Consider the following 25,271-nt stretch of genomic DNA (forward strand, 5'->3'; position numbering starts at 1 on the left):
AATTCATCATGCGCAGTGGCTACAACGCATTCAGCGGAAGGTTCAGTCAGGAAATCGGCACTCATCTTCAGCAGTTCCTCTGTTGATTTTGTTTGAGAAATAGGTCATTTCTGTGTTTATCATTAAATATTTTGTGCAACATGGCCCCCTACATGCCAAATCAAAAAACCTAGTGAAGAATTGCAGAAAAAGAGGCAAACAATTGATCTTGAAACAAATTTGGAAGTTATAAAGCAACATGAAGCTGGTAAGCCCATCAATGTGATCACACATAACTTTGGTTGGTCTCATTCTATAATGACTGCCATTTTGAAAAATAAGGATAAAATCGTAGAGGCTATTAAGGGATCTGCTGCCATTACATCTACAATAATGATGAAGCAATGACAAGGTCCTATTGGTGATATGGAAAAGCTACTTGCAGCATGGATAGAGGACCTGAACCTAAGGCACTAAATCTCTTCAACATTTTGAAGGAAAAAGCAGGGCTAGATTATGACTATGAATTCAATGCTTCTTCCAATTGATTCATGAGATTCAAGCAGAGTTTTGTGTTGCATAATGTGAAAATGTATGACGAATCTGTAAGTGTCGATGAAAAGCCTGCCAAGGAGTTTGTGGAGAAATTCATCATCATCATCAAATTCCTGCCATGTACCCTCAAGGGGTGTACAGGATATGACAGTACTACATGAAAAAATTACATCATTACTAACTTCCTATCTACAATTTTCCTCCAAATCAGTCTGTTACTTGTCGAGACTCCAACATTATCAGATCTTATATTTCTATCGTCTAAGGCACTTTGTACCGTATCAATCCACCTATATCTTGGTCTTCCTCTGGGTCGTTTTCCTGCCAACCTGGCAGAGAACACTTGTTTTGCTAATCTTTCCTCTCCCATTCTATTTAAGTGACCATACCATCTGAGATTAGCTCTGCTAACGCATTCCTGGATGCTGACAATGTCAAGTTCTTTCCTAATATCCTCATTTTTAATATGATATTGCCATTGATGCCACCTGTTCACCACTATAATCTTTCTCAGCACTCTCATATCTGCAGTCTCTAGTCTTCGGTCAAGTGTTTTACATCTGACCCAACTCTCATCTGAGCCATAAGTTAAAATTGGTTTGAACAGTGTCTTGTATACAGCTAATTTAGTGTTCCGACAAATGTCTCTCTTATTCCATATGAATTTATTCAATTGACTTCCTACCATACCAGCTTTGTTGATTCTGTTATCTATTTCCTTATTTAATTTATCATCTTCACTAAAAATCATGCCTAAGTAGCTGAAATGTTTTACTTGTTCCACAGGTTCTCCATTCACAACACAGTTGACATTTTCAATGATTCTGCCTATTTTCATTGTCTTTGTCTTTTTATTGCTGACCTTCATACCATATCTATTACAACAGCTATTCAATTTAGTCAGAGAATCTTGCAGACTTGTAGCGGATTTATTTAGAAGTATAACATCATCCGCATAAAGCAAAGAGCTGACATTAACATCTCCAATTTTGATATCAGGTTTAATACCACATTCCTTCATAATGTGATCCATATAGATAATGAATAACAGAGGGGATAATGTACATCCTTGTGTCACACCAGATTTAACATTAAACCATCTTCCTGTACTTCCTTCAATTCTAACTGCTGACTCACAACTCAAATAAAGACTAAGTATTGCTTGATATAATGCCCCATTGACACCATATAACTGCAGCGTATTGAATAGCTTCTCTCTTGGCACCTTGTCATATGCCTTTTCCAAATCGACAAAACTTAAATACAGATCTTTGTTATGTTCCCATGCTTTCTCGACTATTTGTCGTAAAGTGAAGATCTGATCCTGACAGCCTTTATTTGGCCTGAATCTAGCTTGTTCTTCACCAAGCTTTTCTTCCACAATTCTTCTCAACCGTTTCTCAAGTATACTTGCATAGATCTTGCCAGGAACACTCAGTAGGGAAATACCTCTGTAATTCTCACATTCAGTTTTATTTCCCTTTTTATATATGGGTACTATGAGAGCTCTACTCCAATCATCGGGAATTCGTCCCTCTGTCCAGGCTTTCTGAACTATGCAGTGCAGCCACTGTAAGACTCTTATACCACCATACTTCAGCATTTCTGGTCGAATATCATCTACTCCTGCTGCCTTTCCACATTTCAAGCCTTTGATCGCTTTTTCTACTTCAAGTATGGATATGTATTCCTGACTGCATGCCTGGTCAGTGTTTTTTTACCACTGTGCTATCACTGCTTGTTTCATTTAGCAATTTTTTGTAGTAATTACTCCATACTTCAAGGATATCTTTTTCTCCTGTTTTCATTTCACCTTTATCATCTCTAATTCCTTTTACAGCACTCTTTCCTTCATTCTTAAGCTTCTTCAACAACCTCCAGAATATTTTGCCACCTTCTTGATATTTATTTTCTATATTCTTGCCAAAGTCCTCCCATGACTTTTGTTTAGCTAGTTTTACACACTGTTTAGCTTTCTTACATTTGTCTCTGTATTCTGTAAGAGTAAAAGCTGACTTATTTGCCAGGAGCTTTTGATATGCTTTCTTCTTTTCCTTCACTGCCTCTTTAACTTCCTGTGTCCACCAGGGAGTTCTGATTTTTTTATCCTTGCACACAACCTCACCACATGCCTCTCTGGCAGAATCAATCAATGTTTCCTTCAGAGTTTGCCAGTGAATCTCCAAGGTTTGATTCCTGTTCTCAAACTCTTTCATTTTCTTTTCAATAATATTTCTGTATTTTAGTCTACAGTTCACATCTGAGAGCTGCTCAACTTTTATTCGCTTTAAAACTTTCTTGCATGTTATTCTTTTCAATATGAAATTCAATTTTATCCTGCTCAAGACTAAATAGTGATCACTTCCAATTTCAAATCCTCTGTACACTCTGGTGTCCTGCACCAGGGAGAAAACATCACTATCAACAATAACATAGTCAATGAGACTTTTCTTATTCCTAGCCTCTTCTCATAATGTGAAAATGTATGAAGAATCTGTAAGTGTCGATGAGAAGCCTGCCAAGGAGTTTGTGGAGAAATTGGATAAAATTATTATGGGGGCAAATTATTTGCCACAGCAAATATTTAATATGGATGAGGCTTCCTTGTTTTGGAAAATTTTCAAGTGGACATTCATCCCAAAAGCTAAAATCTTTGCCTGGTTTCAAGCTCTTAAAGACCATATTACAATTCTGCTACGAGGTATAAACTGAAACCATTTTTGATATGGCACAGTGAGAATCCACGAGTCTTCAAAAACATTAGGTTCATTATTGGAGCAATAAGAAGTCGTGGATGACTCAAAAATTGTTTGAGGGTGCCTTAATCAACTTTTATGCAAGTGAAATGGAAAGCTATTGTGGGAAAGAAAATGCAGAATTTAAAATTTTATTAATTCTAGATAATGTTTCAGGTCATCCACCTTACATTGGCGATCTTCAACCAAAGATCAAGGTTATGTTTCTCCCTCCAAACACTATTTCATTGACCGATGGAACAGAGAACTTTTCACAAGCCATTTCTGCTGCTGAAGGAAATGATCATACTCTCATGCAATTCTGCAAAGCATTCAATATTTATCATGCTATTAAAAATATTGATGTAGGTTGGGATGAACTGACCTCTCAGTGTGTGAGTGGCATATGGAAAATAATCTTAAAAATGTTTGTGCATGATTTTGGAAGTTTTGAAAAAAAAAAAAAAATGAAAACCTTTGTAAATTGAGTGAAGAAATAGTGGGTGTAACAAACAACCTGAATCTCAAAGTGAATGATGACATAGTTCCACTCAGAAAGTGCTTATGAAGAGTTGACCAGTGAAGAACTGAAGGAACAATGAAGAAAAGGAAGAGGGAAAAACAGAAACAAGAAGAGGTAGTTAAACAATTCACAGTGAAGGGTCTTGCAGAAATGTTCTCAAAATGGCTGGTGACATGGACTCCAATGTTGAATGCTGCTTATTAGTAGAAAGGAAAGTATATGATGTTTGTTTGCTATAAACAAGTTTATGATGAAAAGAAGAAGAGGAATAAGCAAAGCACATTGGGCATTTTCATCAAAAAACAAAAGGTTACACCAGAAGAGCTGCAGCCTGGTCCTTAACATAGGGAAGGTAATGAAGATGCGATTGTGGAGGAAGAGTTGGGTGATTATTCTCCTGTTTTATAGTGGCAGTAATGCACATTACAGTTTTATAAGGTTTAAAAATTAAAACTACAGTATACTTATTACAGTTGAGTCCCTTGCCCCTATAACTCTGTTTTGATTTAATGTATCGACTTACGTCCTGCTGGATGGAACGGAACCTCGATGTAAGTCGAGGGGATGACTGTGTTTGTGTGGATATATATATAATCTTATTATTGTGTTCTGCCTTATAAACTCTTAGTCACATACTCATGAACCAGCAAAGTCTACATACTTATATACTAGGGGGATACCCAAAATTAACTGAATCTGAATTTGGTTTATGCGCATTTTCTAGTTATGGATGATGCCACTAGGCATTGTGAGCATGCAGTTTTCCCTGCCAGTCTGGCAAGTGGTATTATCTTGTGTGAACTGGCTGCTTTTTGGTTAGTGCTTGCCAGCAAGTTTGCTGATTTTATGATGGTTGACCACAAGGAACGGTGTGCATGAATTTTTTTCTTTTGGGTAAAATGCAGCTGAAACTATTGTAGGCTTTGGCAACCCTTTAAGGACAATGCTTTTGGGAAAATGAAGTCTACGAATCTGGTCAACTTCAACAAGCAGAAATGATGAGAACATCGAAAAGGTTTGCCAATAGCAATGAGCGAAGATCATTGAAAGGCCATTGAGCAAGTTTCTTAAGAGACAAATTTGTCATGTAGTTCGTGCAAGTGAATTTTAACAGATTTTTTGTCAAAGTGCAGGAGGGCCTTTATTGGGTGTGAAAAGCTAAACCAGATTTGTTTTTCTTGACATTTTTAAGATATTCTGACATGCAGATTCCTCTGGAACAACGTCTTTGACCAGCATAGCAAATGTACATGAGGAGGGAAATCTTGTAGATACCTCCCTTCTTAAGGGGAAGGGTGATATTTCTGAAGCTCTAAGAATCTGAATATCTCATTTAACATGACTCCTAAGCAACAGAGAAATTTTGTCCATAATATTGCAGATGTAAGGAAAGGTGACTGTACTTTTGAGGCCTTGTTTATTAGTCTTGTATGTAGGAGTGGGGAGATTGCATAATTTTGTTGATTGTCTTGCACCCATATCCATTAAGTTAAAGAGTGTATGTAAGGTAACTAAGCTCTTGATTGATTTCTCTTCTGTTCTCTGTTGTTGGAGATCTAGTTGAGTATTTTAGGTTTAAGGAAGTTTTCTTTATATAAATTCTTGTAATGTGGTCTTACTTGTAATTTGAAGAAAGTTTTTACAACCATTAAAGTCTAAAAATTTCAGATATATGGTATTTTGGCTAAGCTATGTTAAACAGGCAGCCTACTTACATTTGTGGACTTGCAGTTAATATTCTAGAATACAGTTCAGGGGAACCTTTCACTTTTAGATGTCCTTATTAATAATGATTCAAATGGCTACCTTTTAATTATTTATCAAATTTGGGCCAATAGATACATAATTTTTATCATTGCTTATAATAGGAATTCTTCTTCAACCCATCCATTCCCTAGTTTAGTCTCCTTATTAGGGGTCCCAGCGAATTAATACAGCAGACATACCACTCTTCATTATCTAAGAAAAAGTATTTATACTTGTAGATTTGTGTTCATAGAAATGTTTTTCCTGTTTTGAGTGAAAAACTAATGTTTCTGAGAGAACTCCCCTACCTCTGTACAATACTGGCTAATTGACACTTGGATTAAGAAGACCTGATAGATTCCTCATGTCATAGACAGGATTTGAACTTGGGGTTTTCCTAACCAAAAGACTCATCTATACCTGAGCCAGGGACTTTTCATAACAGAAATTAAGAGTCATTAAAACCATTGTTCACAGAGCTAGAATGTTTGTTTTGAAGATTATCTATATAAAAATACTTCACATGTAATGTATCATAATCAAGGATACCTCTCAGAAATGGAATGTTATCTCCCATCACATCTGTATTCAAAGAAGTTTGAATACAGAACAATTATAGATAATCTTCGTTTTACATGGGTAGATATTTCAAGAAATCCATGTAAAGCAGACGTCTTAGAACACATTTTTCACATCTTTTTACTGTTTTTATTGATTTATTTTTCTATTTTTTTACAGATAGAGCTTTATTTTTTATGATTTGTGTGTTGATGGGTGTTGACTTTTGATTTAAATTTTCATTTTCTATGCAATTAACAATGTTTTCAACTCTGGGAAGTTTCACTCCTAGAATGGGTACTTTTCTTTCATGAGAAGGGAGTAGGAGTTTCACCTGTTTCTCTGATTTTATTCTTATTTTTAAAGATCGTATTGTTGACACACTTAATTTAAATTCATGTGGGACATCAACAATCTTAAAACAAGACTTATTTGTTTTTTTAATGACTTAACGTTGTATCCAAATTGATAACGATATACCTCTTTTTATGTGCTAGCATATCCTCATTGTTGTTTCCTTTGCTAATCTTATTGACTTGTTTAATAAAGCTGCAAATAAAACCTATCATAAATTATGTGTGTGTGGAATCAATAACATTGAGTGTAAATTAAAGATACCAAGAAATTATATACTTAGTTTAATCCATTATCCAAGTGTATAAACAAACAAAGCTTGCACCTGAAGTATCTTTCAGGACTGGGGCAACTCTATTGGATACTAAGGAAAGTGGTGTGAACTCGTACCTCCTTTGCCACGAGTTGCCCTAGTCCTGAAAGATACTTCAGGCACAAACTTTGTTTGCTTACACTTGGATTAAACGAAGTATATAATTTCTTGGTATCTTTAATTTATAATATAACCAAGTGAAAAACTTTCAACAAACATTGGCATATCGAACCAATCTGCTTTTAAAGGCCCTTCTTCATCCAGACCATAGGTTCACAAACTTTTTCTGGTCACCGCCCACTTTGCAAGACATAAATTTTGTAACGCCCTCCCATTATAACAGTTTTTCGCGTTTTTACTCGTAATATTAAATTATATAAAATTGGGTTTATTTTTGTACAAATCAATTAGAAAAGTGGTTTTATATATTTTATATATATTTTGAAATGAAATATAATGAATATGTTTGCTACTGTAAACATAACCTATTATACACACATATATACATGTTCTATTTTCTCATTGACATAGAAAATTGACATCTATTTCTATATGACATGGTAAATTTTCAACTGATTAAATAATTGAAATAGAAAATTGATTTAAAAAATTGATTGTGTAAGATGGGCATAAGATGAATTAAAATGCAATATTTAAATTTTAAATGGTTATCTAATCGCAAAATCACAAATAATTAATTTTTAAATATATATTAATTTCTATAAAGAGCCATCGACCACTAGAGCACCTGAATGCCCTCCAAATGCTTCTGATCCCACTATAGCCCCCCTAGAAGGCTTCACTGCCCACTTTGGGAACCTATGATCTAGACCTTTCCAATGTTATGATGTCTGATAAAGGAATATTAGTAAATAATGAACACAATATCTAAGGTCTGATTGAATTCTTCCAAGAAGAATTTCCATCATATATTGTTAACTATGGTCAAACTTGGTAATAAGGAGTACCAGGGGACAGACAAAAATTTCTCACTATATCATCAGTGATGTATTAAATCTACCTTATGTGTGTGTGTATATATATATATATATATATATATATATATATTTTTTTTTTTTTTTTAATTTAATTCTCAGTGATTCCATAAACAATTGATACAAAAAAAAAGTATGAGAGGGAATAAAAAAATTGCATAGATATTTTACCATTCACTATGAGTAGATTTGCTTGATTGATAATTACCAGGTTTTTAAACTTGTATACAATTGTTTGTATATACTACTTTTTTTTCTACATGTTTTGCTGTCTATATGGCTAACAGCATCATCTGGAGATTGCTTAACATAAGTAAAAAATGACAAAAATTAAATGTCTTCCAACAGCAGTTAATATCTGTAAGTTGAAATGGCTGGAATGATACAAAAAACAACAACAAAAAAATACAATGGAATGATAGTTTAATCATGAGTATCATTAGGCATGTTATGCGCATTCTCTCTATTGTTGTGCAAACTCGGCATGTGATTGATGGCATAGGAGAGGCCTTTAATGCTACATATGTTAATTAATGACTTCTGGATGTTGTGTAGTGTGCCTTTTGAGTGAATGACCTTGGAGGACTCCTTGAACAACCTGTTCAAGTAATTTTCTTCTAAGTAGGATATGGAGGATTCTTGCCAATTTATTATGTGATGTTCTTTAAGGATGTGTGCTACGAGTCTGCCTTTTTCTTCCAGTTTGTTTTCAATATTGCCTATATATTCTTTGTGGATTTTGAAACTTCTCCCAGTCTAATCTACATATCTATCCACAAGAGCACAGAATCTTGTATATACGGATGTTTATAAAATGGAAGAAGTTTCAGTTTGTGTTTAGTGTAGAAAGTTTCGTGAGGTGTTGACTGGTTTGAAGGCTATTCTGATGTTTGATTGCCTTTAATATTTTAGCTGTTTTTCTTGATACATTGCAATGTATGCAATAGACACTGTGCCTTTTTGTAATTAATTTCTGGGTTATCACAGGATGGTTCATCAGAAAATAAAAGTTTCTTTAGTACCTTTTTTTTTTTTTTTTTTGAGTATCCATTTTAGAGGAACTGATGAAAGAAATGGGAAGAAAAAATAAGATTCATAGCACACATCCTCAAGGAAAATACATGGTAAATTGGCAAGCATCCTCCCTGCCCTACTTTGAAGAGAATTACTTCGACAGATTGTTCAAGGGTCCTCAAAGGTCATTCGCTCAAAACACCATAGAACGATCCGCCATCTGGAAGTCATTAATTAGCACTTGTAACATTAAAGATCTTTCTCTCCTATGCAGCAGAGAAACATAACAGAATTTACACAACAATGGAGACACTTCACATAACATGTCTGGAATGATAGTTTAATCATGAGTATCATTAGTCTTTTTAACTTATAGATATTAACTGCTGTTACAAAACGTTTTTTTTTTTTGTCCTTTTTTTAATTATGTTAAGCAGCCTCCCACTGATACTGTTAGTCATATATAATGGCTAACAGCATCATTGGGAGGTGAAATATATATAGAGAAAAAAATCTAGTATAAATAAACAATTGTACAATGAGTTAAACTTGGCGATTATCAATCAAGCAAATCTGCTCGTAGTGAATTGCAAAAAATGTAGCATCTTGACTGGGAGAGATAGTTAGATATTACTTGTATGAATATGCTACATTATACAAAATAATGTAGCATGCATTATTTTGTATGCGCTGCCTACAAAATTGTGAGCTCGTTTCCATTGCTGGCACTGCACAGCCAACATTCATGTATTTATCAGTAGAGGGAGTGGGGGTTGTCTAGCTGTATGGGTTAACATGCAGTGGGGAGATTATGAGAACAATGTAGCTGTAATTGCACTTCACAAGGTTAAAGTGCAACAATCTGTTATTTTTAACATGCTAAAAACACTTGGGATCAGCAGGATGTTTATGTATTGGACTATTAATTGTTACAATAATAATACAGGTGACATCTGACCTCCAAAGAACTGAAAGTCGACCATGTTGTATCAGGATACAACAGCTTGTAAGGGCTGGGAAAGCATGCTTTCCACCATAATCCTATGAGAACACAAAGTAACGATTTACTGATAGGTTATAGGTTTATGTGCTGTTCAAGTTGTAACAGTATTTCTGACTAGACTAGGTAAATTATAATATTTAACACTTTATTTGTCCACAATTTTAAAACCACATACTCAATATTAAACAGTTTATTTCTCTATAATTAAAAACAATACTAATAAACACAATCTCATTTATCTAGTCAACTGTTTTTACATACAAAATCATTGCTTCCAAATTGTTTTGCAAATTTTTCTGCTTGAGTCTTCAAGATCAGACCGTCCATTGAGAATCCAGCACTTCTTTGTGTAGCGAACTTTTGAAGCAATGCATAATTGAAGTTTGTAAGTTTTCACTTTCTAAATTGTTTGTTTTGATTATGTTTTTCAGTGCCAGTATGTAAACATCTTTATTCTTTCACAATGTTGATATTGTTGAAGAGTACAAAGAAAACTTTTTACAAACTTCAAGATTTTTTGCAGTGTGTTCTAACTTGCAAATAATTTCAACTTTTTTTTCAAACAGAGTGATGCTTTCTTTTAGTAGCTTGTTTCTAATAGAAGGGTTAGTTTATAACTGATTTTAGTCATGGCAATGTTTGGGTAAAGTGAGAGCGGGAGAGGATGCTGCAAGTTAGACACTGACGAGAGAGAGAGAGAGAGAGAGATATGTAGAGTTAGGATGGTTCCTAAGAGTAAGATTAGGTTGTAGGCTGGCCCATAATCTGATGCATGTGGTTGTAAAAGCTAAGTCACTTTTTTCGGTTTTGTTTTTTCCAAGAACAACCTGAGCAATTAAGTATTTACATAGTTACCAAAATTTGCATGCTATATCCATGTAGTATACTTGTCATACTACATGACAAATAAAAGTGAGTAATTGTATTAGAATATGCATAAATTAAAATCATAATGCCTTTAGCTCATTACAGCCATGATCTTACTATTTCTGTGCTTGTTACAACCATGCTCTACTGTATTTGATTTTGTTATACACTCTGGTTATTTCAACTTTCAAAACAAATTATATCAGCAGCTGTTGATATAATTTGTTGTGGGCAGTCCTATTTTTCAACCATTGCCAACTTCTTCATGGAACACTTTGAACAATGTCATGTTTTATGTTTCATCTAGACCTATACATTCATACAGATATGCAGATGATATTTTTGTAATTTGGGATGCTTTTCCCTCTGAGTTACAGAAGTTTCTTGCCAAATTAAATGCACTTCATCCTAGGATTCTTATCTTTTAAAAAGAAATAGTTAACCAAGTGGCCTTTTTAGATCTATTAATTCTTTGTAAACTACATGGCAGTTTACAATTTTTCAGTTTTTAGGAAGAAGACTCATAGAATGTTATATCTATGTTGAATTTTACCACTATCCTAGTCAAAAGGCTGGGACTTTCAAGACCTTATTACATCTTGCCAGTAGCGCACTCAGGATTTAATCTTGGGGGGTGCCCGATTTGAGAATACACACTATGTATCGCATAGTAGAAAGTGAGCATCTGCGATGATCGCTAATTCATAAGTAGTATAGACATAGAAAACGTGATACATCATAAATTTAAAAAAAAAAAAAATAAGTAGTATAGACATAGAAAACGTGATACATCATAAATTTAAAAAAAAAAAAAAATGAATTTTAATTAGGAAAAGATTTTTAGAAAATTTTTCAGTGTTTTTTCTTTGGAGTTATTCTTTGTTTTACTTTTACAGAAAGAATTACAACATATTAAATCCATCCAGGCATCTACCTAATTCTTTGTTCTTGCAGCTCTGCTGCTGGTTTACATTTGTCCTATTTATGGGAGATGGTACATCTTTCGTATCTTATATATATAATTTTTTTTTTTTTTAGTTTAGAAAATATTAACCTTTAAGTTATCTAACATTAGCTACTGAAGTGACACTTTTTTGTATTAATCTTTGAATGCCATTCTGTAGTGAAGGTGTCTAAGAAGAAACTTATTCTACAAATAAGTTTTAAAGTGAGTTTTCCTTAGTTTTATGGTTTTATTATGCCAATTCATAGAATTCCACATTGAAACAAACATGGTGTTTCCATCATAGTAATAATGGAAACACCATGCAATACTATCGTAGATCTTCTTCATCAGTTGTCAACTATCTTCTACATAATGACTCCATTGTCAGGTCGTGCCTTGTGTGTAGTTCATTTCACATTGATGAGATATACACACTTACGTGGGTTGGAGCTAGTGTAAAATTGCATTATTTTTTGACATAATGATTTTTGTTTCAAGACCTTACTATTTATATATTGATGGCTTATTTCATTTGCAGAGTAAAAAAAAAAAAACCTCATTCCTAAATATGAACGCTTGTTTTATGTTTTAAATTAAAAAAAAAAAAAAAGATATTACTCAATATTCTGTGTCTCAGGTTGTAATTTTTGTCTATTAAGAGTTAAATAATAAGTCTTCCTATTTATAAATCATGCATGAATTGAAGTAAATGAAAAATTCTGTAAGTAAATATGTAGGCATACTGAAAATTAATGTCTCCACTTTTATTTTTTCTATAACAAATCTATGTAATAATGCTAACTACTACATGGATTTGTAGAAGTCTCTGAAATCATAGCAGTGAAAACAGTGTAAATGAATGTTTGTACAGATGAAAGACCATTCCATGTTTTTCTTTTTGTATGTTGACCACATAGGTAATGTTGAGAAATCGTATAAAATTTTAGGAATAAATTTTCAGCATGCTCCCAAATAATTCTGTGTTAATGTAAATTAATCATAATACCACAGCAGAAAAGTATAACACTATTTGGTTCCTTAGTTTCAGACTGTTCACTTAGCAAGTTCTCAGCGGGGAATTGTTCGAAATGCTCTTCAGTCTTCACTTCGTCAAGTAATCAACTTGAGTCACCACATCCTATCTCAACCAGATACAACTAAATCTCATAGTTTACATCAAATGGCTCTAAAATGTTACTCTAGTTGGTCACAGTTAAGTTCTTCAGTGTTGGAATATGAACCAATGTTGCTGTGCATATTGAATGCAGTATATAATCTTGAGTTGTGTCAAACTGCATTGGAAACTCTTACTAATGTTGCAACCCACCCTGATTCACACAAGTAAGTCACTTTAATAAATTAGTTTTCTTTTGAGATAAGTTCACTTATTTTGAGAGAATTTTTCCTTCAAGAAATTTATATGTAAACAGTTACTAAAATAAAGAGCCAAAAGGCTTCAGTTTGGCGATGTAAAATTATATGTCAAGTGGATATTAGATCCAACATTATTTCAGAGCCTAATGTGGAAACTATGATAGTTTCATATAAGTTGCTCTCTTAAGGTTTCAGTTCAAAACAGCTGTCAGGTCAGTTAAACCTTATCAAAATGGACCAATAAAAGGTGAATATATAGACACTTCGGCTGCCCTTATGTCTTCTATATGGCCCATGCTAAGACAACTCATGAATGCTGGTGAATGTATTCCTGTAAGCTCTCTGGTCAACTTACCTTACAAAACTGTCATAGTTTCTACATTTAGCTTTGCAATAATGTTGGATCTAATATCCAATCAACTTCTACAATGTAAACAGTTGGTTCCTTTCAACTTTCTCAGAAAATAATATAGTTAATAGCTATTTAGTCATTGCTTAGACACATTTTTTATTTAAAGTTAAAAAAATGAATTGGTGATAAGTTTTTCTTGCACCTTAGTTTTCAGGTCTTTGGTTTGGAGTGTAGAAAGGTAATTATTTTTTGTAAGAACAACTATTAGTAGTAGTGCTGACGAGCAGTTGAGGGTGCCTCCATAGTGCATTCAGGAAGAATAGCAAAAGTTCTGTTAAGGTCTAGGTTTGAATGTTGTCTTTATTTAATGGCATTTCCACTCACAGAAGGGTTGTACTGTGGGTGGGCTAAGGATTAGATCTTCTGGAGACCAAACATGGAGCTTTTGAAACATTCCATGTCTGGTCTCCAGGAATTTCAGTTCAAGGTACAAAAAAATCAGTAAGTTATGATTTGCCAATGATAGTCTGTTGAAGACAATGAAGAACAGTGCTGAAGTTAAGTGAAGAAGGAATGAGATATAGATTGATATGACATTGAAAAAAAAACTAAAATAATATTCAGATTGAAAAGGATAAAGTTCAAGGGCACAAACTGAAGAGGTTAGTTTCATGTACAACATGCTGCATGATTTAGACTGTAAAAAAAGAGATAAGATCTTGTATTACAGAAGCAAAAGTAAACATACAGGTAATGAAATTATATGTAAAAGGAAATCGGTGAGCCTTGCCACAAAGCAGACACTACTGGAAGCATGCATATTCACAAGTGCTCTCTGCTGTTGTGAGACATGGGAAATGGTTAAAGACTGAGATGAATGTTGGCATTCATCTCAGTCTTTAACCATTCATAAGAACATGTTATAGAAAGTTCTATGAATTGGTTGGATGTAAAATGTAATGAACAAAGAACTGTATAGAACAGTAAACAGCAAAGATAATCTAATGAAGGAAATAATTCAAAGGAAACTTAAACTTTTTGGACATATCTGCAGGATGGATAAAAGCAGGAAGATCATAGCTTTAGCATTTGGCACAACAGATGATATAAATAGAAGATGATGGCTATGAGAATAGGTAAAGGAGTGGTGTAGAAAGAGTTTGCAGAATTTGAGTGACCTGGCAGTAAACAGAGGAATAGCAAAGAATGGTTAAAAACTGCATCAGGCATAATGAATATGAATGAACTGGCAATTTGGGACTTAGCCAGCAAACACGAAGTTTGCATTGGATTAAACCAAAGACAAATATACTATGTTGTGATCATATATTATGCTGGCTGGATATCTCAGTTATATAAGTCCCTTACTGTTTTAGTCAAGGAACCAGGATGAACATTGAAAGTCAGCTGCTGAAACTTGCCATCTTCAGAATTGAAGATAGATACCATCAGCATGCTTGTATTAGAAAAGTATTGTGTTTCTGTACTTGATGGTGCTGAAATAAAAGAAGACTAAAATTACTAAGATATTGCTAAATAATAAATACTTGTTGTACAGGGTGATCATACAGTTGTGCAACCCAGAAATAACACACACCTGTTTCAAGATTAATTACAAGTATATGAAAAATGAAACAAGTATATAATTGAACCTTTATAACAACAGAAGAAGAATAGGAACCTCATTATAACATGTTGAAAGTGGCCACCTCCTTTGTGAATGCAAACTCTTGTGAAGCACCTGCACACTGATGTTTTCAATTGCTGTTGAAATGTTTTTTTTTTTAGTTTATCCAGTGCATGAGGATTATTCTGATAAACAACAACTTTGAGGTACCCCCAAAGGAAAAAAAAAATCTGGTAATCTTGGAGGACAGTTCTCAGATGAGACTGCCACCAAAAAATTCTTGTAAAAAAAATGTATGGTACTATTTGACATATGGCACATCGTACTGTCTTGCTGGAACCAACAATGGCATTCGCTGATATCAGGGAACACCACGAACTGTGTGATGTCTTGGTAGACAGAACTATTCACCATCGTTTCAAAGAAAATGGTTCCACTATATGACCACTTGATATTGCACACCCAAACTCCACTTTTTAGAGAATGCATGACTTTTTCATGAAAAGCTTGTGGATTTTTACATGGCCAAATCCTATTGTTTTGACTATCCACATACCCACTGAGGTGAAACCAGTCCTAGTCACTGAAGAAAACTGTATCAAGCATCTCTATACCACATTCTTCAATGATTGAGCATAACCATCTGCAAAAGATTATTCATTTACAGATTATCCAGGTCATTCATTTCATAGACTGAGTGCACACGATATGGATGAAGGTGTAACAATCTTACAATTTTCTGAGTAGTACTGTATAACGTTGATGTATGCATGCCAAGTTTCCTGAGGCTTCTTGTTGGGAACTGCTGCAGTGGCATGCCCGGACAATTCATGGGGGGGAAATTGATTGCCGACAATTCTTCATGGATATAATATATGTGGAGAAAAAAAAGATATTTTAAATAAAATATTTCTTTTAAAAATTCTAAGAAATATTTCATATATTTAATATTCAGATTATATTTAGCTTTCTGAAAATTTTTATTTCGTATACAGTTATCAATATTCTTTCTTACTACAGGCTCTGTAGCTGGAATTATAATTGCTACAGAACTGGGATAGGATGGTTAGGGAGAAAGATCACCATATTTAAGAATATTTAGGGAGAATAATTATATCCAACTAATATTTATAGTTAACTATTTACATATTCCTATTAACTATTCTATTAATAGTTAGAATAGTTATTAGGGAGAATAAAATATTTAAGAATAGTTAAGGAGAACGAGCACAATATTTAAGAATATTTATTTGTCTAACCGTTCACTATTTTTCTGTTCTGCGCATTTAGACATCCATCCACGTGTGATATATTTTTTATCGGAATTAAGGAAAAGTAAGGAGATATTTTTATGGTGATACTGTGATAAGAGTAGTAGTTAATGAGATCTTGACTAAATTTTGTTTTAGTTTTGTTTCACTCCCTGGTGTGAAAATGAATAACATATTTGAGAAACTATCAAGATACAAAATGAAAAAAAAAAAGTTGAAAGAGTTGATTATTTTGACAGACATTAATAATTTAAAAGGTGAAAACATTGTATCAGTGAAGACATGAGTTATTAAAGGAAGTGAACAGAATGAGAGAGAGAGAGCAAAGATTATCAGCCTACTGTCATATGCTAGAGCCCAGTTAAAGAAGAGAACAATGATTGCAAATGAATCAACATAAAGGTTGTTCCTTTTTTTTTTTTTTTATACATCTCTTGAACCAGGGCTTGGAAAGTCAGTGAGAACTTTGGGTAGAATAAAGGATGAAGGCCTCCATCCCAGTACAGATGATTTCTGTGACTCTTTCAGTTTAGGTGTCTGGATTAGAAGAGCAGAATCAATAGTCATGCCATGGAAAGGAAAAATAGTAATTGTGAAAGTCATCCCTGTTGTTACCTTTGTAGTATCACGAGGTGATCTGCTAAGAGGACAGGTGACCTTGTGTATCTGGAATCTATCTGTAGTGTATTTGGAAGGTGAACTAGTTTAAAAAAAAAATCCAAGGATATTGGAAAAGTTGAGGGGATTATTGGGAATTTAGGTAGGTAGATGTATGATTTGCATTAGTCATCAGTTATAGCAAAGATCTCCACATTATGTCAAGCTTGATTAGTAGTGTTGGAGAAGGGGATACAATTGGAGTCATGGATATATAGCACCTAGGAAGATGATTTCATTGTTTGGATAGCTGAATTGAAGATCGTCAGATTTCATGGATAGGAAGGTGAAGAAGTTCCAGTGGTTTTAGAGTTTGGATATATGTAAATACAGCAGATGAATGTTACTAAGTAGGGCAAGGAAATTTTGAGACAGAGGATGCCAAAAGCAGAGGATTCTAAATTTAGTATTCTCTAGTACGCAATGTCAGATTGGGCAAAACGAATTGTGAAGAGTATAATTTGAACATGCATTGAAGATGAACTGTAGACGTGACTGCATTTTGGGGTTCTTTTAAAAGTAGATGGTCTTGGATGGATGTCTGTAAGTGATGATGAACATCATTCATGTTGAAATTTGCGCCACAGATGTTTGTAAAGTGGATGCAGAAGTGATTTTGAGTAAGGATTCTGGTATCTTTGGAATAAGCTTTGTTTGATTTGTTTGGATGACTTGGTTGTTGAGGGAGATTTATTTTGATTGCAGCATTGCCATCACTGTACGATTTTATTTTTGGTTTATTGTTAAATTACTGACAGGTTCTGGCCTGTATACTGCATGTCAGCTGGCCTGCAATACCATCATTTTAACTGATATACCGTCAAAATGGAGGAAGTTCTAGGTCTATAAATCGGATAAAAATCAGAACTCCATGGTGGACACAGGAAGTTAGAGGCAGTGAAGGAAAAGAAGAAAGCATATCGAAAGTTCCTGGCAAATAAGTCAGCCTTGTGCTCTTAGAGAATATAGAGATAAAAGTAAGAAAGCTAAGCATTGTGTAAAACCAGCTAAACAAAAGTCATGGGAAGACTTTGGTAAGAACATAGATAATAAATATCAGGAAGGTGGCAAAATATTCTGATGGCTGTTGAAGAAGCTCAGAAATGGGGGAAAGAATGCTGTAAAAGGAATTAGAAATGTTAAAGGTGAAATGAAAACTGGAGAAAAAGATATCCTTGATGTAGAGTAATTACTTTGAAAAATTGCTAAATGAAACAAGTAGTGACAGCATAGTAGTAAAAACACTCAATAGGCATGTAATCAGGAATACCTATCTATACTTGGAGTAGAAAATGCCATCAAAAGCCTGAAATGTGGAAAGACAGAAGGAATAGATGATATTTGACCATAAATGCTCGAGTAGCACTGCATAGTTCAGAAGGCTCGGACAAAGGGACAAATTCCAGGTGATTGGAGTAGAGCTCTCATAATACCCATATGCAAAAAGGGAAAATAAAACAATAAAACTACTGAGTGTTCCTGATAAGATTTATGCAATTATACTTTAGAAATGGTTGAGAAGGATTGTGGAAGGGAAACTTGGTATAGAACAAGCTGGATTCAGGCCAAATAGAGACTGTCAGGATCACATTTTCACTTTACAATAGATAGTTGAGAAATCATGGGAATATAACAAAGTTCTCTATTTAAGTTTTGTAGGCCTGCAGAAAGCATGACAAGGTGCCAAGAGAAAAGCTATTCAAAACGCCTACAGTTATATGGTGTCAATGGGACATTATTCGAGTAAGTCAGTAGTTAGAATGGAAGGAAGTACAGGAAGATGGTTAAATATTAAATTGGGTGTCAGACAAGGATGTACATTATCCCTTCTGTTATTCATTATCTATATGGATCATATGTGATCCATATTGATAATGAAGGATCCATATTATTGTTGGATTCTGAATGAAGAGAAATTAAAATTATTAATACTCCCTTCAGAATCCAACATAATCCACCATATCATAGGCTACATTTGTAGATATTATTTAATGTAAATCTCTTATTATAAACTATTATTCATATAATTATCTTTGAGTTTTTTTTATTTAATTCATTAATCTAAGATATGTATTAATAATAGAAAGGACTCTGTATAAAAATAATGTTCAGATTGTTTTAATTATTCCTATATTGATAGTAGAAGAATTTGTGTTCATCATAATTAATTATATATTAATTGAGTTGAAAAATTCCTTTTATTTAGTTTCTGTATATAAAGGTATAATGTTATGTAATGCTTATGCACTGCTCTAATTGTTGTCATGGAGACGGAGTTAAAAATAGAAGGCGCGAGCGTGTAGCGCGTGAGTTATGGACGTGAGATGGAATTGATATGAGCTAGACGGTGAAAACATGTTTTGGTGGGATAAAGGAGTGAAGGTATGAAAACGGAAAGCGAGAGAAAAAAGAGAGGATACAACAGTCAGTCAGTATAGCACTGGAACTAGGGACTGAGTACAATTGGAGCACTCAGCACAGTAACTACACTGAGAACAGTACAATAGAGATGAGGAAATAATTTAATAGCAGCATGGAGTTAAGAGGCTGTAGTACAAAGAATTAAGTACTGTAATCAGATTACGAAGGATCGAGATGTAAATTGACAACTCAGAATATTGATATGGAATTCTGAAGTTAATGTTGTATTCCAGAGCTTTCAAGGAAGATTAGTGGAAAGCTGATTCTATTGAAAAGTAGTATGTGAGGAATAAGTGAATTTTCTAGTGCAAGTGTGTCTGCATATGTGATGTGCTGAAATTAAAGATTAAGTTAGTTTAAAGAAGATTACTTTTAAAATGTGTAGCTCCAGTGTGATAATTATCTAAAGTATTATGTGTGCCTCAGTGAATAAAATGCGCAAAGATTTATTCCGGTAAGAACAGTTGTACTTTATAGCATTTTAGAGTGAAGTTATAAGAAATTATCTCCTTCTGTTAAATCCTAACATTAACTGTGGTGTTTATGTTGAAATTAGCCAAAGCTAGAAGATTAATAGTCCCCCCCACCCCTTAAAGTGATAGCTATCTCTAGACTGAACTATGTGATTTCTGACTAAGGGATAGATAAAGAATATAATTGTTAAAATATTTGCTGTGAATTTCAGTGGTAATGAACTTTAGAACTATCTTTGCCTATTTGGGAGAAATTAGATTTTGAAGCTCAGTGTTTAATACCAAAAGTTAAGTGAATGTTATGTATAGTTGAACTGAGTTAATTTTGCATTATCTTGTATCCAAAGTATGCTTATGTATATATTATATAACCTTGAATTAAATGTTTTGTTTTATTGATTTCAATTTTTTGTTAGCCTGATTCTTTTCCACTGCACCGTTCATAAAATTATTGGACCTAGTGGGAACCTCAAATGTTAATCTAAAATTCGGCCTATATATAAACATTAGACTGCTAAAGTTAATTAATATTTGATTACACTATTTTGCATAGACTAATCTGAATATAGGGTGGCGCAGTATAATAGAAATTTCCCTATATTTGGATTAGTAATCAACATACAATTCATCATCATCATCATCATCATCATCAAATTCCTGCCATGTACCCTCAAGGGGTGTACAGGATATGACATTACTACATGAAAAAATTACATCATTACTAACTTCCTATCTACAATTTTCCTCCAAATCAGTCTGTTACTTGTCAAGACTCCAACATTATCAGATCTTATATTTCTATCGTCTAAGGCACTTTGTACCATATCAATCCACCTATATCTTGGTCTTCCTCTGGGTCGTTTTCCTGCCAACCTGTCAGAGAACACTTGTTTTGCTAATCTTTCCTCTCCCATTATATTTAAGTGACCATACCATCTGAGATTAGCTCTGCTAACGCATTCCTGGATGCTGACAATGTCAAGTTCTTTCCTAATATCCTCATTTTTAATATGATATTGCCATTGATGCCATCTGTTCACGCCTCTAATCTTTCTCAGGACTCTCATATCTGCGGTCTCTAGTCTTTGGTCAAGTGTTTTACTTCTGACCCAGCTCTCAGATCCATAAGTTAAAATTGGTTTGAACACTGTCTTGTATACAGCTAATTTAGTGTTTCGACTAATTTCTTTCTTATTCCATATGAATTTATTCAATTGACTTCCCACAATACCAGCTTTGCTGATTCTGTTGTCTATTTCTATATTTAGTTTACCATCTTCAGTAAAAATTGTGCCTAAGTAGCTGAAATGTTTTACTTGTTCCACAGGTTCTCCATTCACAACACAGTTGACATTTTCAATGATTCTGCCTATTTTCATTGTCTTTGTCTTTTTATTGCTGACCTTCATACCATATCTATTACAACAGCTATTCAATTTAGTCAGAGAATCTCGCAGACTTGTAGCGGATTTATTTAGAAGTATAACATCATCCGCATAAAGCAAAGAGCTGACATTAACATCTCCAATTTTGATATCAGGTTTAATACCACATTCCTTCATAATGTGATCCATATAGATAATGAATAACAGAGGGGATAATGTACATCCTTGTGTCACACCAGATTTAACATTAAACCATCTTCCTGTACTTCCTTCAATTCTAACTGCTGACTCACAACTCAAATAAAGACTAAGTATTGCTTGATATAATGCCCCATTGACACCATATAACTGCAGCGTATTGAATAGTTTCTCTCTTGACACCTTGTCATAAGCCTTTTCCAGATCGACAAAACTTAAATACAGATCTTTGTTATATTCCCATGCTTTCTCGACTATTTGTCGTAAAGTGAAGATCTGATCCTGACAGCCTCTATTTGGCCTGAATCCAGCTTGTTCTTCACCAAGCTTTTCTTCCACAATTCTTCTCAACCGTTTCTCAAGTATACTTGCATAGATCTTGCCAGGAACACTCAGTAGGGAAATACCTCTGTAATTCTCACATTCAGTTTTATTTCCCTTTTTATATATGGGTACTATGAGAGCTCTACTCCAATCATCGGGAATTCGTCCCTCTGTCCAGGCTTTCTGAACTATGCAGTGCAGCCACTGTAAGACTCTTATACCACCATACTTCAGCATTTCTGGTCGAATATCATCTACTCCTGCTGCCTTTCCACATTTCAAGCCTTTTCATGGCTTTTTCTACTTCAAGTATGGATATGTATTCCTGACTGCATGCCTGGTCAGTGTTTTTTACCACTATGCTGTCATCACTGCTTGTTTCATTTAGCAGTTTTTCAAAGTAATTACTCCATACTTCAAGGATATCTTTTTCTCCTGTTTTCATTTCACCTTTATCATCTCTAATTCCTTTTACAGCACTCTTTCCTCCATTCCTAAGCTTCTTCAACAACCTCCAGAATATTTTGCCACCTTCTTGATATTTATTTTCTATATTCTTGCCAAAGTCCTCCCATGACTTTTGTTTAGCTAGTTTTACACTGTTTAGCTTTCTTACATTTGTCTCTGTATTCTGTAAGAGTAAAAGCTGACTTATTTGCCAGGAACTTTTGATATGCTTTCTTCTTTTCCTTCACTGCCTCTTTAACTTCCTGTGTCCACCAGGGAGTTCTGATTTTTTTATCCTTGCACACAACCTCACCACATGCCTCTCTGGCAGAATCAATCAATGTTTCCTTCAGAGTTTGCCAGTGAATCTCCAAGGTTTGATTCCTGTTCTCAAACTCTTTCATTTTCTTTTCAATAATATTTCTGTATTTTAGTCTACAGTTCACATCTGAGAGCTGCTCAACTTTTATTCACTTTAAAACTTTCTTACATGTTATTCTTTTCAATATGAAATTCAATTTTATCCTGCTCAAGACTAAATAGTGATTACTTCCAATTTCAAATCCTCTGTACACTCTGGTGTCCTGCACCAGGGAGAAAACATCACTATCAACAATAACATAGTCAATGAGACTTTTCTTATTCCTAGCCTCTTCTCTCCATGTGAATTTGTGCACATTTTTATGTTGGAACATGGTGTTAGTAATAACCAGTCCATGTCCTGAGCAGAAATCCAACAGATATTTGCCATTATTATTAGCTTTGCTCTTTTCTCCAAATTTTCCCAAAATATTTTTGTATGTCTCACAATCATTTCCTACTCTACTATTTAGATCCCCAACAAGGACCAACTTTTCCTTTTTCATTGTGTCAGTTGCTTTTTCTAAAGCCTCAAAAAATTCCTCCACTTCTACCTTAGTAGAACCTTCTGTGGGACCATAGGCACAAATAAGTCTCATTGTCCAGTTCCCCATTCTCATATTTGCCCACATTACTCTACTTGAGACTGACTGCCATTCAAGAAGATTAACCTCGTATTTTGTGTTGAATACTATGGCTACTCCTTCTTTTCCTTGATTATCATTGCCTGAATATAACATTTTGTATTTATTGCTCAGAAAGATCTCACCAGTTTTGGTCTTTTTTGTTTCAGTCACCCCTATTATGTCGATCTGGTACTTATCTAATTCCTCAGCTAGCTCCATTTCTTTGCCATTCAGGCTTCTTACGTTGATAGTACCGATCTTTAACTCTGGTAATGTTGAGTTGGGGTTTGTTTTCAGATTTGTTCCAGTGGCTGACTTTTCGTTGTTCACCCTGGTTCCCTGGCGAAAACAACGGGGGCCTTGTTTAACCGGGCGACGCCCCAGCCGGCATGAAATTTTGTCATGTTGTACCATCATTTTTTATTTTGGTTTAACCAATAAGAATACAATTTGGTCGGCTAAATCCCAAATTGCCAGCCCATCCTCGTTCGTTCAGTATCAAAGTAGATACCCAACATACAATTAATTAACCTTAATCAGAACAATGTTAAAGCGAGATGGCGAATCAAAAGACAGGAAGGACGATCCAACATTATGAAGGAAAGCGATATTAAACCTGATATCAAAATTGGAGATGTTTAATCTAACTCTTTACTTTATGCTTCTAAAGAAATTCAGTACAAGTCTGCAAGATTCTCTGACTACAATTGAATAACAATTGTCGTAGATTTGGTATTGAAGGTTAGCAATAACAATGATGAAAATAAGCAGAAACATTGAAAATATCAACTGCATTGAGAATGGAGAACCTATAGAACAAGTGAAACATTTCAGCTGCTTAGGCATGATTTTTAGTGAAGATGGTAAATTAAATATGGAAAATAGACAACAGAATCAACAAAGCTTGTATGGTAGGAAGTCTGCTGAATAAATTTATATGGAATAAGAGAGAAATCAGTCAAAATACTAAATTAGCTGTATACAAAACAGTGTTGAAACCAATTTTAACTTCTGAGAGCTGGGTTAGAAATAAAGCACTTGACCAAACACTAGACTATCTAGGAATGTGTTAGCAGAGTTAATCTCGGGTGATATGGTCACTTAAACAGAGTGAAAGAGCAAATATTAGCAAAAGAAATGTTCTCTGCCAGGTTGGCAGGAAAAAGATCAAGATGTATTGTGTATTGATAGACTATTGATAGAAGACTGAAATATGAGATCTGATGTTAGTCCTGACAGGTAACAAATTGATTTTGAGGAAAATTGTAGATAGGAAGTTAGTAATGATGTAAGTTTTTCATCTAGTACCATCATATCCTGTACATCCCTTGAGGGTATATGTCAGGAATTTGATGATGAGTTGTTCATGGAGATATTGAATGTGTTAAGTGTTTCTTTGGATTCTGGCCAGATGAAACATATCAACATAATGTAGCCATATTTTAGCTTATTGTGGTATTTTTTTATGAGCTCATTCTTAGTTCTTGCTACTGATAGCCTAAGTATCTTTGAGTTAAAAAAAAAAAAAAAAAAAAGGTTTTACCTAGAAATTATCTGAAAGAGTTGTGGGGTCTTGCTCTTTTCATTGGACTTTTGTTCCTTCTCTGGATACATTGTCTACACTTGTTAATGTCTTTAGAATCTAGACGAGTATACTTTATTTTGGTAATGAAGTGTGTTGAGTGAATGGCAAAGATATGTTGATATTTTTTTTTATCATCTGGCATGATACTATTGCCCAGTTAGAAGATTTCATTATCCACCTGAACAGTATTCATTCTTATAATAAATTCACTGTTGAATTAGAAAGAAACAGGTCATATTTTTAGATAGACTAGTTGAGGTACCCAAACAAAACCTACTTAACTTCTCAGTCTATAGGAAACCAACCAACACAAGACATTACCTACATGCAACTTCTCATCACCACCAATTGCAAAAAATAGGCATAATCCATTTGTTATACAATAGATCTATCCTATAGGATTTCCACCAACATAGATAAAAGAAATCAACAGCTACAGTATCTTAGTTCATTCCTTCCAAAAAATGGCTACAATCAAACGTTATTAAAAAATAATTCTATTTCATCCTCAAAGCAATCAGAAGAATAAACACACCAAGACTATAAAGGAGCAGTGAATCACCCCCCCCCCCACACACACACA

At 34.1% G+C, this 25,271-nt stretch overlaps 1 protein-coding gene across 2 annotated transcripts in view; it reads left to right on the forward strand.

Moving 5' to 3' along the window:
• The window catches only part of cdm (importin-13-like protein cdm), a 389,177-nt gene that overhangs the window by 85,616 nt on the left and 278,290 nt on the right, over positions 1-25,271 (forward strand). For both annotated transcript variants that reach the window (XM_090408166.1, XM_090408167.1), the window contains exon 6: positions 12,631-12,929. In XM_090408166.1, coding sequence (XP_090264292.1) covers positions 12,631-12,929 — 299 coding nt within the window. The remainder of the gene's footprint in view (positions 1-12,630; positions 12,930-25,271) is intronic.

The sequence above is a fragment of the Typopeltis vanoorti genome, chromosome 18 (assembly GCF_054136105.1).
Source record: "Typopeltis vanoorti isolate ZY-2024b chromosome 18, IOZ_Tvanoo_1.0, whole genome shotgun sequence".
In the NCBI taxonomy this organism is placed as follows: domain Eukaryota; kingdom Metazoa; phylum Arthropoda; class Arachnida; order Uropygi; family Thelyphonidae; genus Typopeltis; species Typopeltis vanoorti.